General features: G+C 59.4%; 2 protein-coding genes across 2 annotated transcripts; one reads left to right on the forward strand and one right to left on the reverse strand.

Annotated features, from left to right (window-relative positions):
- Positions 1–2,812: 2,812 nt before the first annotated feature.
- On the forward strand, positions 2,813–9,111 carry LOC115603047 (AP-1 complex subunit sigma-1A-like; the record flags this gene model as incomplete). Its single annotated transcript, XM_030474578.1, has 3 exons — positions 2,813–3,102; positions 5,198–5,335; positions 8,660–9,111. Coding segments are annotated over 3 exons (476 nt in total), but the record flags the coding sequence as incomplete, so codon positions are not given.
- A 118-nt stretch (positions 9,112–9,229) lies between these two features.
- On the reverse strand, positions 9,230–12,440 carry VGF (VGF nerve growth factor inducible). The gene is made up of 2 exons (XM_030474582.1): positions 12,180–12,440; positions 9,230–10,719 (listed from the first exon to the last, which is right to left on the reverse strand). Exon 2 carries the CDS (start codon positions 10,712–10,714, stop codon positions 9,323–9,325), a length of 1,392 nt encoding a protein of 463 aa, XP_030330442.1. The 5' UTR covers positions 10,715–10,719; positions 12,180–12,440; the 3' UTR covers positions 9,230–9,322.
- Between the last annotated feature and the right edge of the window lie 3,797 nt (positions 12,441–16,237).

Raw genomic sequence — 16,237 nt, forward strand, 5'->3', positions numbered from 1 at the left:
CACCAAACCACCCCAAACCCACCAGAACCAACTCAAAACCCACCAAACACACTCAGACCCCACCAAACCCACCCAGAACCCACCAAAACCACTGCAAACCCACCCAGAACTCACCAAACCCACCCCAAACCCACCCAGAACCAACTCAAAACCCACTCAACCCACCCCAAATCCACCCAGAACCCACCAAAACCACCCAGAACCCACCAAACCAACCCAGAACCAACTCAGACACCACCAAACCCACCCAGAACCCACCCCAAACCTACTCAGAACCAACCCAGAGACCACCAAACCCACCCCAAACCCACCAAAACCACCCAGAACCCACCTGAAATCCACCCCAAACCCACCCAGAACCAACTCAGACCCCACCAAACCCACCCAGAACCAACCCAGAACCCACCCAGACTCCACCAAACCCACCCAGAACCAACCCAGACCCCACCAAACCCACCCCAAATCCACCCAGAACCCACTAAAACCACCCGGAACCCACCAACCCACCCAGGACCAACTCAGACCCCACCAAAACCAACCCAGAACCCACCCAGACCTCCAACCAAACCCACCCAGAACCAACCCAGACCCAACCCAGACCCCACCAAACCCACCCCAAACCAATTCAGACCCCACCAAACCCACCCAGAACCAACCCAGACCCCACCAAACCCACCCCAAATCCACCCAGAACCCACTAAAACCACCCGGAACCCACCAAACCCACCCAGGACCAACTCAGACCCCACCAAACCAAACCCACCCAGAACCAACCCAGACCCAACCCAGACCCCACCAAACCCACCCCAAACCAATTCAGACCCCACCAAACCCACCCAGAACCAACCCAGACCCCACCAAACCCACCCCAAACTCCACCAAACCCCCCAGAACCCCCCCCAGCTCCCCAGGGCACTGCAGCCAGCTCATGGTGGCACCAAGGAGGGTTCCACCACACCGTGACGTGGCTTTGGGGTGTTTCGGGGGACTTTTGGGTGTTTTTAGGGTGCAAAGTGGGTTCCACCACCCCATACCATGGTTTTGGGTGGTTTTAGGGTGTTCTGGGGGTGTTTTTAGGGTGCAAGGTGGGTTCCTCCACCTGAAGCCATGGTCTTGGGGTGGTTTTAGGGTGTTTTGGGGTGGTTTTAGGGTGTTTTGGGGTGATTTTAGGGTGGACGATGAGTTCCATCACCCCACACCATGGTTTTGGGGTGGCTTTGGGTTGAAGGTGGGTCCCACTACCCCATGCCATGGGTTTGGGGTGGTTTTAGGGTTCAAGGTGGGTTCCATCACCCCATGTCATGGTTTTAGGGTCATTTTGGGGTGGTTTTAGGGTGTTTTTAGGGTGCAAGGGGGGTTCCATCACCCCACACCATGGTTTTGGGGTGGATTTAGGGTGGGTTTAGGTGTTGTAGGGTGGTTTTGGGGTGTTTTGGGGTGATTTGGGGGTGTTTTACTGTGTTCTTAGGGTACAAGGTGGATTCCCTGCTTTTAGGTCGTTTAAGGTGGTTTTCATGTGGTTTTGGGGGTGTTTTAGGGTGTTTTGGGGGTGTTTTGGGGTGTTTGAGGGTGTTTTAAGGGTGTTTTGGGGTGTTTTAGGGTGTGTTGGGATGATTTGGAGGTATTTTGGGGTGCTTGAGGGTGTTTTGGGGAGGTTTAGGGGAGGTTTAGAGTGTTTTGGGAGTGTTTTGGGGTGATTTAGGTGTTTTGGGGAGTTTTAGTGTGTTTGGGGAGTGTTTTGGGGTGTTTTAGTGTGTTTTGGGGTGTTTGAGGGTATTTTGGGGTGGTTTAGGATGTTTTGGGAGTGTTTTAGGGTGTTTGAGGGTGTCGGGGGGGGTTTAGTGTGTTTTGGGGTGATTTGGGGGTATTTTGGGGTGTTTGAGGGTGTTTTGGAGAGGTTTAGGGGAGGTTTAGAGTGTTTTGGGGTGGTTTAGGTGTTTTGGGGTTTTTTAGTGTGTTTTGGGGGTGTTTGGGGTGTTATGGGGTGTTTTGGGAGTGTTTTGGGGTGCTTGAGGGTGTTTTGGGGTGGTTTTGGGTGTTTTAGGGTGTTTGAGGGTGTTTTGGGGTGATTTGAGGGTATTTTAGGGTGTTTTAGGGTATTTTGGGGAGGTTAGAGTGTTTGGGGAGTGTTTTGGGGTGATTTAGGGGGTTTGGGGGGTTTTAGTGTGTTTTGGGAGTGTTTTGGGGTGTTTAAGGGGGTTTGAGGGGGTTTGAGGGTGTTTTGGGCTGGTTTAGTGTATTTTTGGGGTGTTTTGGGGTGATTTGAGTGTTTTGGGGTGGTTTAGTGTATTTTTGGGGTGTTTTGGGGTGATTTGAGTGTTTTGGGGTGGTTTAGTGTATTTTTGGGGTGTTTTGGGGTGATTTGAGTGTTTTGGGGTGGTTTAGTGTATTTTGGGGGTGTTTTGGGGTGACTTTAGTGTGTTGGGGGTTTTAGTGTGTTTGGAGTGTTTTGGGGTGTTCTAGGTGTTTTGGGGTGATTTGGGGGTATTTTGGGGTGTTTGAGGGTGTTTTGGGGAGGTTTAGGGGAGCTTTAGAGTGTTTTGGGAGTGTTCTGGGGTGATTTAGGGGATTTTAGGGGGTTTTAGTGTGTTTTGGGGGTGTTTTGGGGTGTTTGAGGGTGTTTTGGGGCAGTTTAGGGGAGGTTTAGAGTGTTTTGGGGGTGTTTGAGGGTGTTTTGGGGTGTTTTAGTGTGTTTTACGGTGTTTGAGGGTGTTTTGGGGCAGTTTAGGGGAGGTTTAGAGTGTTTTGGGGGTGTTTTAGTGTGTTTTGGGGGGGTTTAGTGTGTTTTGGGAGTGTTTTGGGGGTGATTTAGTGTATTCTGGGGATGTTTTGGGGTGTTCTGGGGGTGTTTTGGGCTGTTTTGGGGCTGTTTTGGGGCTGTTTTGGGCTGTTTTGGGGTGTTTTGGGGCTGTTTTGGGCTGTTTTGGGGTGTTTTGGGCTGTTTTGGGGTGTTTTAGGGGCAGTTCTGGCTGCAGCCCCTGCTGCCCCCCCAGGTACGCCAGCCTGTACTTCTGCTGCGCCATCGAGGGGCAGGACAATGAGCTCATCACGCTGGAGCTCATCCACCGATACGTGGAGCTGCTCGACAAGTACTTCGGCAGCGTGAGTGCCCCGGGGGGGACCCAGGGACACCCCAGGGACACCCCCAGGGACCCCCAGGGAGACCCCAGTGTCACACTGTGGGTGCTTGGCCACCTTAAGGTCACCCCAAAGCCACCTTGGGCCCCCCCAGGGCCATCCTAAGGTCACCCCAAAGTCACCCCAGGGCCCCCAGAACCACCCCAGGGTCACACTATGGGTGCTTGGCCATGTTAAGGTCACCCCAAAGCCACTTTGGGCCACCCTAGAGCCACACTAGGGGTGCTTGGCCATGTTAAGGTCATACTGAAGCCACCCCAGGGTCACACTGTGGGTGCTTGGCCACCTAAAGGTCACCCCAAAGTGCGCCCAGGGCCTCTAGAACCACTCCAGGGTCACACTATGGGTGCTTGGCCACCTAAAGGTCACCCCAAAGCCACTTTGGGTGACCCCAGGGCCATCCTAAGGTCACCCCAAAGCCACCCCAGGGCGTCCAGAACCACCCCAGGGTCACACTATGGGTGCTTGGCCATCTCAAAGTCACCCCAAAGCCACCTTGGGCCACCCAAGGGCCACCCCAGGGCCACACTATGGGTGCTTGGCCATATTAAGGTCACCCCAAAGCCACTTTGGCTCCCCCAGGGCCATGCTGAGGTCACCCCAAAGCCATCCCAGGGCCACTAGAACCACCCAGGGGCCACCTCAGGCCATGCTGTGGGTGCTTGGCCACCTAAAGGTCACCCCAAAGCTGCTTTGGGCCACCCTAGAGCCACACTAGGGGTGCTTGGCCATGTTAAGGTCATACTAAAGCCACCCCTGGGTCACACTATGGGTGCTTGGCCACCTAAAGGTCACCCCAAAGCCACCTTGGGCCACCCTAGAGCCACACTATGGGTGCTTGGCCATGTTAAGGTCACCGCAAAGTCACCCCAGGGCCCCCATGACCACCGCAGCACCATGCTATGGGTGCTTGGCCATCCTGAGGTCACCCCAAAGCTGCTTTGGGCCACCCTAGAGCCACACTATGGGTGCTTGGCCATATTAAGGTCACCCCAGCACCATCCTAAGGTCACCCCAAAGCCATCCCAGGGCGTCCAGAACCACCCCAGGGTCACACTATGGGTGCTTGACCATATTAAGGTCACCCCAAAGCCACTTTGGCTCCCCCAGGGCCATGCTGAGGTCACCCCAAAGCCATCCCAGGGCCACTAGAACCACCCAGGGGCCACCTCAGGCCATGCTGTGGGTGCTTGGCCACCTAAAGGTCACCCCAAAGCTGCTTTGGGCCACCCTAGAGCCACACTAGGGGTGCTTGGCCATGTTAAGGTCACCCCAAAGCCACCCCAGGGTCACACTGTGGGTGCTTGGCCATGTTAAGGTCGTACTAAAGGCACCTCAGGGTCACACTATGGGTGCTTGGCCACCTAAAGGTCACCCCAAAGCCACCTTGGGCCACCCCAGGGCCACACTATGGGTGCTTGGCCATATTAAGGTCACCCCAAAGCCACCCCAGTGTCACACTATGGGTGCTTGGCCACCTAAAGGTCACCCCAAAGCCACTTTGGGCGCCCCCAGGGTCACACTATGGGTGCTTGGCCATATTAAGGTCACCCCAAAGCCACCCCAGGGTCATACTATGGGTGCTTGGCCACCTAAAGGTCACCCCAAAGCCACCTTGGGCCCCCCCAGGGCCATCCTAAGGTCACCCCAAAGTCACCCCAGGGCCCCCATGACCACCACAGCACCATGCTATGGGTGCTTGGCCATCCTGAGGTCACCCCAAAGCCACCTTGGGCCACCCTAGAGCCACACTAGGGGTGCTTGGCCATATTAAGGTCACCCCAAAGCCACCCCAGTGTCACACTATGGGTGCTTGGCCACCTAAAGGTCACCCCAAAGCCGCTTTGGGCCACCCTAGAGCCACACTATGGGTGCTTGGCCATGTTAAGGTCATACTGAAGTCACCCCAGGGTCTCACTATGGGTGCTTGGCCACCTAAAGGTCACCCCGAAAGCCCCGGGAGCACCCCAAGCTCCATCCCATGGGCAGGGGAGCACTGGTGGGTGCGTGGGGCGGTGCTGGGCCCCCCCCTGAGGCCAGGCCGGGTTCTCCTGGGCAGGTGTGTGAGCTGGACATCATCTTCAACTTCGAGAAGGCCTATTTCATCCTGGACGAGTTCGTGATGGGGGGCGAGATCCAGGACACCTCCAAGAAGAGCGTCCTCAAGGCCATCGAGCAGGCGGATCTGCTGCAGGAGGTGAGGCACCCCCAGACTCACCTATGGAGCCCCCAAAACACCCCTATGGAAACCCCATAGCACCCCTATGGAGCCCCCAAACTCACCTATGGAGCCCCCAAAACACCCCCATGGAAACCCCATAGCACCCCTATGGAGCCCCCAAACTCACCTATGGAGCCCCCAAAACACCCCTATGGAAACCCCATAGCACCCCTATGGAGCCCCCAAACTCACCTATGGAGCCCCCAAAACACCCCTATGGAAACCCCATAGCACCCCTATGGAGCCCCCAAACTCACCTATGGAGCCCCCAAAACACCCCCATGGAAACCCCATAGCACCCCTATGGAGCCCCCAAACTCACCTATGGAGCCCCCAAAACACCCCTATGGAAACCCCATAGCACCCCTATGGAGCCCCCAAACTCACCTATGGAGCCCCCAAAACACCCCTATGGAAACCCCATAGCACCCCTATGGAGCCCCCAAACTCACCTATGGAGCCCCCAAAACACCCCTATGGAAACCCCATAGCACCCCTATGGAGCCCCCAAACTCACCTATGGAGCCCCCAAAACACCCCTATGGAAACCCCATAGCACCCCTATGGAGCCCCCAAACTCACCTATGGAGCCCCCAAAACACCCCTATGGAAACCCCATAGCACCCCTATGGAGCCCCCAAACTCACCTATGGAGCCCCCAAAACACCCCCATGGAAACCCCATAGCACCCCTATGGAGCCCCCAAAACACCCCTATGGAGCCCCCAGGCTCACCTATGGAGGCCCCAGACTCACCTATGGAACCTCCATAGCACCCCTGTGGAGCCCCCAAACTCACCTATGGAGCCCTCCAAACACCCCTATGGAGCCCCCAAACTCATCTATGGAACCCTCGTAACACCCCTATGGAGCCCCCAAGCTCACCTATGGAGCACCCATAACACCCCTATGGAACAGCCCAAACTCACCTATGGAACCCCCAAACTCACCTATGGAGCCCCCAGAACACCCCTATGGAGCCCCCAAACTCACCTATGGAACCCCCATAACACCCCTATGGAGCCCCCAAACTCACCTATGGAGTCCCCAAAACACCCCTATGGAGCCCCCAAACTCACCTATGGAGCCCCCAGAACACCCCTATGGAGCCCCCAAACTCACCTATGGAGCCCCCAGAACACCCCTATGGAGCCCCCAAACTCACCTATGGAACCCCCATAACACCCCTATGGAGCCCCCAAACACCCCTATGGAACACCACCAAGCTCACCTATGGAGCACCCATAACACCCCTATGGAACAGCCCAAAACTCACCTATGGAACCCCCAAACACCCCTATGGATCCCCCAAAACATCTATGGACTCCCCCCCCCAAACACCTCTATGGAACACCCCAAAACTCACCTGTGGGACCCCCAAAACACCCCTGTGGAACACTCCAAAACTCACCTATGGAACCCCCAAACTCACCCATGGACCCCCCCAAAATACCCCTATGGACCCCCCAAACTCACCTATGGAACCCCCCAAACACCCCTATGGAACATCCAAAACCCCCCTATGGAAACCCCCAAACACCCCTATGGAACCCCCCAAACACCCCTATGGGACCCCCAAACACCCCTATGGAACAGCCCAAAACTCACCTATGGAACCCCCAAAACTCACCTATGGAACCCCCAAACACCCCTATGGATCCCCCAAAACATCTATGGACCCCCCCCAAACACCTCTATGGAACACCCCAAAACTCACCTATGGAACCCCCCAAACACCCCTATGAAGCCCCCAAACTCATATATGGACCCCCCATGGAACCCCCCTATGGAACCCCCCCAAACACTCCTATGGAGCCCCCAAACTCATCTATGGAACCTCTCAAACACCCCTATGGAACATCCCAAGCACCCCTATGGAACCCCCCAAACACCCCAAAACTCACCTATGGACCCCTACAGACACCCCCCCATAGGGTCATGCTGACCAGTGGGACCTTAACAGCTCCCAAAGCCCCCTATAGCCCCCCCCAGGTGCTGGTGCTCCCCAAAGTCCCCTATAGACCCCCCATAGCGTCCTGGTACCCCCTAACACCCCTATAGACCCCCCCCATAGGATCATGGTGCCCCCCCCCAAGATCCCATATAGACCCCTAACACCCCTATAGCCCCCCTATAGGGTCATGGTGCGCCCCCAAGTCCCCTGTCATCCCCTATAGAGCTCCCCCATGAGGTCCTGTTACCCCACAGAATCCCCTGTGGACCCCTAACCTCCCCATAGACCCCCCCATAGGAGCATGATGCCCCCCCAAATCCTCTATATACCCCCCTATGAAGTCCTGGGACCCCCCAAACACCACTAAGGTCCCCTATAGCCCCCATATAGGGTCCTCCTACCCCCCCCAGAGTCCCCTCTCAGCCCCTATAGAACCCCCCACCATGGGGCTGTTACCCCACAGAATCCCCTGTAAACCCCTAACCTCCCTATAGGCCCCTATAGCATCCTGGTAGCCCCCGAGAGTCCCTTATAGACCCCCCCATGAGGTGCTGGTGCCCCCCCAAAGTCCCCTATAGACCCTTAACACCCCTATAGACCCCCCATAGGATCATGGTGCCCCCCCAAAATCAGTTATAGCCCCTGCTATGAGGTCCTACTCCCCCCCCAAAACTCCCCATAGTCCCCTATACCTCGCTATAGGGTCCTAATACCCCCCCACCATCCCCTATAGACCCCCCATAGGATCACGGTGTCCCCCCCAGATCCCCTACAGACCCCCCCCATGAGGTCCTCTTGACCCCCCAAAGTCCCCTATAGACCCCTAACACCCCTATAGCCCCCCTATAGGGTCTTGATACCCCCACAGACTCCCCTATAGACCCCCCTATGAAGTCCTGGTATACCCCAAAATCCCCCATAGACCCCCCCATAGGACCATGGTGCCCCCCCAACATCCCCTATGTTTAGGGGACCCTCTTGTGCCTTTTGCCCCCCCATAGGTGGATGCTGTATATAGGGGACCCCCATGTGTCATTTGGGGGGGGTCCCCTCTTTATGACCCCCCCCCATGGGTGAGCAGCATCCCTCCATATTTAGGGCACCCCCATATATGTTTTGGGGGGGTCCCCTCTTTATACCCCCCCAATAGGTGGGTGCTGTCACCCCATATAGAGGGGACCCCCATGTATGTTTTGGGAGGGGTCTCCCCTTTGTGCCCCCCCCACCCCATATATAGTGGATATATATATCACCCCACACCCCATATGTCATTTGGGGGGGGGGTTCCCCCTTTATCCCCCCCTTGGGCCCCCCAAACCCTGACCCATCTCCCCCCCCCCCCCACAGGAGGATGAGTCCCCCCGCAGTGTGCTGGAGGAGATGGGGCTGGCATAGCCCACCCTTGGGGGGGGGGACACCCCCATATTAATGGGGTCCTCCCCCTATTCATCCACATGGGACCAACCCTGGACACAACCACGGGGGGGGGGGGCACCCCAAAATGCCCCCCCCAAGCTGTAAATATATATATATACATATGGGGGGGGCACCCCCTTATTGGGGGGGGGCAACTCCGCAGGGTCCCTGTGCTCCCCCCCCCCATGGACCCTGTTTGGGGGGGGGGGATGTCACAAGTGGGTGCCCCCCTCCCCAGACCCTGAGCCCCCTTTTTGGGGTGCTGGGGGGGGGACAGGGACCCCCCTCTCTCCTTTGGGGGGGGTCACTCATTTGGGGAGCCCCCCCATAATGGGACCATCCTCCTGCTGCCCCCCCTATGGAATAAAGCCTGTGGAGCCCTCCCACTGGTGCTGGGTGCTTTGGGGGGGTACTGGGTTATAGTAGGGGGGGGTCATGGGGCCCATATGGGGGTGCGGGGGGGGGGTTTGGGGGGCCCCCCCCAGGATCGAGGGTAACTCGTACTAAAATAGTCGCTTTTATTCGATAGCAAAAGTCAGTGATGGGGTATTTACACCCCCCCCGCTGGGGGGACTGGGGGGGACTTGGGGGGCTCTAGGGCTGGAATGGGGGGGATTGGGGGGGTTGGGGCTGGAATTGGGGGGGTTTGGGGGCTGGAACTGCGGGGCTGGAGCTGGAGCCGGGGGGGGCTGGAGCGGGAACTGGGGGTCTCTGGGGCTGGGGGGGGGGGTCATAGGACATTGGGGGGGGGCTCAGCAATGGGGACGGGGAGGACGGACACACAACACCCGAGCAGGCTGAAGGGGGTGTGGGGGGGGGTGACATTGAGGGGGGGGGGGGGCGCTGTTTGTGCCCCCCCCCCAATGGGAACCCTCGGGGGGGCCCCCCCAAAACCCTCTCCAGGTACCGCTGCAGCTCCCGGTCCCGCAGGGGCGGGGGGGGACGGCGAGGAGGGGGCAGGAAAGTCCGGCCTGGAATATGGTTGGAGATAGGAATAGGGCGGCTTCGGGGCCGGGGGGGCCGGATGAGGCGAGGGGGGGCCCCGATGGTCGCCTCTTGCTTGCGCTTCTGCTCCACGTCGTGGATGATGTCCACCACGTCGTCTGCGGGGAGGTGCAGCTTGCTCGAGAGCTCGATCAGTTGGTCGATGGTGCCGGGGTCCAGGTCATCCACCTCGGCCGGATCCTGCGGCTGGAGCTCGTTGGAGCCCATCGGAATCTCGTTGGAGCCCATCGGAAGCTCATTGGAGCCCATCGGGAGCTCGTTGCCTCTTGGGATCATCTCGTTGCCTCTTGAGAGCATCTCGTTGCCCCTTGAGAACATCTCGTTGCCCCTCGGGAGGATCTCGTTGTCTTCCAAGCCCCCGTTGCCTTCAAAGCCATCATTGCCTTCAAAGCCCCCCTTTCCCTTCACTCCCCCGTTGTCCTCATCGCCTTCATCTCCTTCGAACCCCCCATCCAACCCATCGCCGACATCCGACGGGATCCCATCTCCCTCCTCGGGCTCAGCCTCTTCCGACCTCTTGTCCTCGGCTACGGCGGCTCCGGGTCCGCGGAGCAGGTACCGGAGGAGCAGATCCGAGGCCAAATCAGCCAAACGCTCCTCCTCGGCGGCCGCTTTCCGCGCTGCCTCCGCCTGTCGCCGGCTCTCGGCCAGCTCCTCGTAGCGCCGCTCCAGCAGGCGGTGCTCCAGGCTCTGCTGCTGCCGGAGCTGCCGGGAGCTGGGCCAGCCCCGGTCCCGTTCCCGTTCCCGATCCCGCTGCCGATCCCGTTTGGCTTCAGCCCGGAGCCGGCCCAATTCTTCCAGGTCTTTCAACACCTCGTTGTGGGTCCCCAAAGGAGCCGAGCGTTTGGTCAAGACGTGGGGGGGAGCGGGCGATGGCGGGGTCGGGGGGGGCCGGGGGGAGGGTTTGGGGTGACTCTGGACCAGGAGGGTGATGGAGAGGAGCAGCGCGGCGCTGCGGAGGGGCCGCGCCGGGGCCGCCATGGCGCCTGCGGGGGGGGGGAGGACACACACACACAGGAGGGACGTGGGGTTGGGGTGGATGAGCCCCGATGTGGGGGTTCACCCCCCCCCTCCGGAGTCCCCAACACATCAGCGCCGTGTGACACACAGAGACCTCGTCCCCTGTGGCACCCCCCGTGTCCCTCCATGGGACACCCCCATTTCCCCCCTCTGCATGTCCCTCCCCCCGGACCCCCATGTCCCTGCTGGCATCCCCATCCCCCCCCCCCGGAACCCCCATATCTCCCCTCTGCACGTCCCCCCCCCAGGACTCCCATGGGGACACCCCTCTGTCCCCCTCTTGCATGTCCTCCCCCCGGGACCCCCATGTCCTCCCTCCATATATCCCCGTAGCAGCCCATGTACCCTCCTTGGGACTCCCATGTCTCCCTGGAACCCCCATGGGGACACCTCCATGTCCCCCCCCTGCATGTCTCATGTCCCCCCCCGGAACCCCCATGTCCCCCCCCCCCGGGACCCCCATGTCCCCTCTCCACATATCCCCATAGCACCCCCATCTCCCCCTCCCCATCTCCCCCCGCGGGACACCCCCAGCTGATGGTTGACTGGGGGGGGGACATACACAACACAGGGCTCAGTTTTGGGGGCAGCTGCCCCCCCCCCATTTTGGGGGCTCATTCACATCCTCTCCCCCCCCATCCCCGTGTCCCCCTCCAGAGCATCCCCTAAGCCCCCGGTGGTTAATGATGGGGGGGGGAGCGGCGGGGGTTGCATGTATGAGGCATGTGCACACACATGTACACGTGTGGGCCATGAACACATGCACACATGTAACGTGTGATGACACACAGACAGCTCACGTGGCTGCCGCGCCCGCACACGCGTGTGAACGGGCAGCGTCACGACCCGCACACACGTGTGACACGCAATGTCACGACACACACACGTGTGACACGCAACTTCATGACTCACACACGTGTGAACACGCAGCGTCACGACACACGCACGTGTGAACACGCAGCTTCATGACTCACACACGCGTGTGACGCGCAGCTTCATGACTCACACACGTGTGAACACGCAGCGCCACCCCCCCCGTGCACACACACACACACACACGGGGAGGGGGGGTTGTTGCGGGGTGACACACGCACCCCCCATCCCATTGAACACACGCAAACATGCTTGTGCACATGCCATGCACATGCCAACATGTACCTCCCATGGAAAACACAAGCACACGCGTGTGCACACCCCGGGACACGCTACACTCCCCCCCGCAACCTTCAACACTCCTCCCCCCAAAGCACCCCACATCTCACTGCACCCCCCTTAACGCCGCCCCCCCAAATCCTCCCCCCACCCCCTTTTCACACACCCCCCCACCCCCAAAACCCCATTTGGGAGGGGGGGGCACCCCTACACACCCCTCCACCCCCCAATCTGGACCAATAGCGGGGTTTGGGGGGGGCCAAGGGCTATTTACCGGCTCCGGGGGGGGGGGTGTCTCTGCAGATCCGGGGTGTCTCCCTTCACCCCCCCACTTCTTCCAGGCTGAGGGGGGGCGGCTGGATCGCAGTGGGGGGGGGGGTCGATGTGCGGTGCGGATGGGGGGGTCGCAGTGAATGGGGGGTCCCGACGGGGGTGGGTGTCGCGGATAAAGGGGGGTCCCGGCCCTCGCCGGCGTCTCGCCCTTCAGCACCCTGGACAGCGGCGGCGCCGCCCCCTTTATACACGCGGGGCCCCACGTGGGGGGTCGCCATTGACGTCAATGGCCCATTCATAAAATCCGGCCGGGCCCGGGAAAAAGGAGCCGGGGGGGGGGGGGGGGGGTTCGCGCCTGCGCAGAGCGCCCCGCGCGGGGAGCGGCCGCGGGATGAATGAACGCGGGGGGATGAATGAATGGGGGGGGGCCCCACGTTACAGCCCCCCCCCTTGAGCCCCATACAGCCCTATACACACATACAGCCCTATACACCCCCCACACCTATATACACCCCCCATACACACGTAGAGCCCTATACACCCCCTCCCGAGCCCCACACACCCCCCTATACACACATACAGCCCTATACACCCCCATTGCCCCTATACACCCCCTATGCCCCTATACACCCCCCTACACACACATAAACCCCTATACACCCCCCTATACACACACACAGCCCTATACACCCCCCTTCGCATGCAGCCCCTATGCACCCCCCATGCCCCTATCACCCCCCTACACACACATAGACTCCTATACACCCCCCATACCCATATACAGCCCTATACACCCCCATGCCCCTATGCGCACACCCTCATGCCACCCAGTACCACTATACACACACACACTCCCACACCCCCCCATACTCCTATACGCCCCCCTATACACACACACCCCCCCTATACACCCCCTATACCTCTATACACACCCCCTACGCCCCCCATGCCACCCAGTACCCCTATACACCCCCTACACACACCCCCCCATACATCCTCCCCTATACACACCCCCTACGTCCCCCCATACAACTCAGTACCCCTATTGACCCCCTACACGCACACCCCCTACACATACATACATGCCCCATACCACTGCACACACCCCTATAGACACCCCCAAGGTCACAGTCACCCCCACAACAGCGCTTCCTCCACCCCTATGTACGTGTATCTATGGAGGGTGCACATATGTGTCTATATGTGTATCTATACATGTGTGTGTGCATATACGTGCCTATACGTACATGTGCCTGCATATACGTGTGTACATTCACGTATACATGCATGTATTTGTCTGTATACGTGTTTCTATAGGGGTGTGTGCATATACACCTGTGTCTGCCTGTAGCCTGTCTATATGTGCATCTACACACATATACACGCACCCACACGTGTGCCCATGCACCTATAGCTCTCTCCAGCCACCTCTACACCCCTATAGGCCTCCCTATAGGTGCCCCCCCGGCCAGCACTGCGGGAGGAGGTGACTCACCAATGCAGCTGTACTGGGGGGGGTTGTGGGTGTGCGAGTGTGTAGGTGATGGGGGGGGGCCTTATAGAGCTCCGACGCCTCCCCCACCTATAGAGGGGGGGCATGGGGGGGGCGGGATGAGTCACTAATTGCTGCAGCTGCCTCAGCAACGGGGGGAGTAGAGAGGGGGGTATAGGGGAAAGGGGGGTGTGTAGGGGGTGGGAAGGTGAATGGGGGGTATATAGGGAGTGGGGGGTGTATGGGGAGTGGGAAGGTGTATGGGGATTACAGAGGGAACAGGGGGTGTATAGGGGGTAGGAAGGTGAATGGGGGTATATAGGGAGTGGGGGGTGTATGGGGAGTGGGAAGGTGTATGGGGGTTATAGAGGGAATAGGGGGTGTGTAGGGGGTGGGAAGGTGAATGGGGGATATATAGGGAGGAGGGGGATGTATAGGGAGTGGGAAGGTGTATGGGGGGTCTATAGGGAACAGGGGGGTGTATAGGGAGAAAAGGGGTGTATAGGGGCTGGGAAGGTGTATGGGGGGTCTATAGGGAACAGGGGGGTATATAGGGAGAAAAGGGGTGTATAAGGGCTGGGAAGGGGTATGGGGTGTGTATAGGGAGGAGGATGATGTATAGGGGATGAAAGGGTATGTGGGGGGTCTATAGAGAGAAAGGGGGGTGTATAGGGGCTGGGAAGGTGTATGGGGGTACAGAGAGAGAAAGGGGGGTGTATAGGGGCTGGGAAGGTGTATAGGGGCTGGAAAGGTGTATGGGGGGTACAGAGGGAGAAGGGGGGTCTATAAGGAGAAAGGGGGTGTATAAGGGCTGGGAAGGGGTATGGGGTGTGTATAGGGAGGAGGAGGATGTATAGGGGATGAAAGGGTATGTGGGGGGTCTATAGAGAGAAAGGGGGGTGTATAGGGGCTGGGAAGGTGTATGGGGGTACAGAGAGAGAAAGGGGGGTGTATAGGGGCTGGGAAGGTGTATAGGGGCTGGGAAGGTGTATGGGGGGTACAGAGGGAGAAGGGGGGTCTATACGGAGAAAGGGGGTGTATAGGGGCTGGGAAGGTGTATAAGGAGTATATAGGGAGAAAGGAGGTGTATAGGGGCTGGGAAGGTGTATGGGGAGTCTATAGGGAGGAGAGGTGTGTATGAGGAGTGGGAAGGTATATGGGGATTATAGAGGGAACAGGGGGTGTATAGAGGGCGGGAAAGTGTATGGGGGCTATATAGGGAGGAGGGGGCTGCCCAGCAGCAATAAGGGGTGTATGGGTCACGTATAGAACTTGGGGGGGTTAACTGAAGGTGGGGGGCGCTGTATAGGGCTGGAGGGGCTCTATAGGGGCTGGAGGAGCTCTATAGAGCTTGACATGGGCTACATAGGAGCTTGAGGGGGGCTGTAGAGAGCCTGAGAAAGGTTGTATATGGGCTGAGGGGGGTCTGTAGGGGCTCGTAGGGGCTCGATCGGAGGTTTAGGGGGGTCTATAGGGGCTGGGGGAGGGTCTAGAGGGGACTTTGGGGGGTTCTATAGGTGGTTCGGGGGTGTACAGGGGGCTTGGTGGGGGTCTATAGGGGCTGGTTAAGGCTCTATCGTGGACTTTGGGGTGTCTATAGGGGCTTGGGGGCCTCTATAGGGGCCTTTGAGGGGTCTATAGCGTGTGGGGAAGGTCTATAGGGGCCTTTGGGGGTCTATAGGGTCTGGGGAAGGGTCTATAGGGGCCTTTGGGGGGTCTATAGGGTCTGAGGGAGGGTCTGTAGGGGCCTTTGAGGGGTCTACAGGGTGCGGGGGAGGGTCTATAGGGGCTTTTGGGGGTCTATAGGGTCTGCGAGAGGGTCTATAGGGGCCTTTGGGGGTCTATAGGGGGCTGGGGCCTCCCCCCCCCCCGCCTCCCGTGGATGATTCACCCTGCGGCAGCCGCGCCCCCCCCGAGAGGTGGGGGGGGGGGGGGAGGGGCAGCGGTGACATCACCTCGGCATCACGTGGGGGGTCTCCTACTGCAGCGGCAGGAGCGGACACCCCCCCTCCCCTCCCCCCCCCGCCCTTGGGGGTGACCCTGACCCCCCCCTTGCCGGGAAGGGGAGGGGGGGCAGCATCCCCCCTCCCCGTTGCCATGGCAGCCGTTGCCACGGCAGCCGTTGCCACGGCCCGAGCATCCCCCTGTTGCTATGCCACCGGTTGCTAGGGACCCCCCTGTTGCAATAGCGACCGTTGCTAGGGTCTTAGCATCCTCCCCCGTTGCCATGGCAGCCGTTGCTAGGGACACAGCATTCCCCTCCCCCGTTACCATGGCAGTCTTTGCTAGGTACCCAGCATCCCCCTGCTGCTATGCCAGCGGTTGCTACGGACCGAGCATCCCCCCGTTGCCATGGCAGCCGTTGTTAGGAACCCAGAATCCCCCCCTCCGCCCCCCCCGCCGGCTCCCTGCAACACCCCCCCCACAACACGCCCCCCGCTCCGCCGCTGGCCCCGTGGCTCTGCGGCAGCGCCTCCGCCCGGGGAGAGGAAAGATCCGGGTTCGAGTCCCGCCCGGGGACGAGCACGTGCGGCCGCACGAAACGCGCCCGTCCCGTGTACGAGTAA

The sequence above is a fragment of the Strigops habroptila genome, unplaced genomic scaffold (genome assembly GCF_004027225.2).
Source record: "Strigops habroptila isolate Jane unplaced genomic scaffold, bStrHab1.2.pri NW_022045604.1_ctg1, whole genome shotgun sequence".
NCBI lineage: Eukaryota > Metazoa > Chordata > Aves > Psittaciformes > Psittacidae > Strigops > Strigops habroptila.

Excerpts from the sequence above, each read along its gene's own strand:
- VGF (XM_030474582.1), bottom strand. The coding sequence starts at position 10,714 with ATGGCGGCCCCGGCGCGGCCCCTCCGCAGCGCCGCGCTGCTCCTCTCC.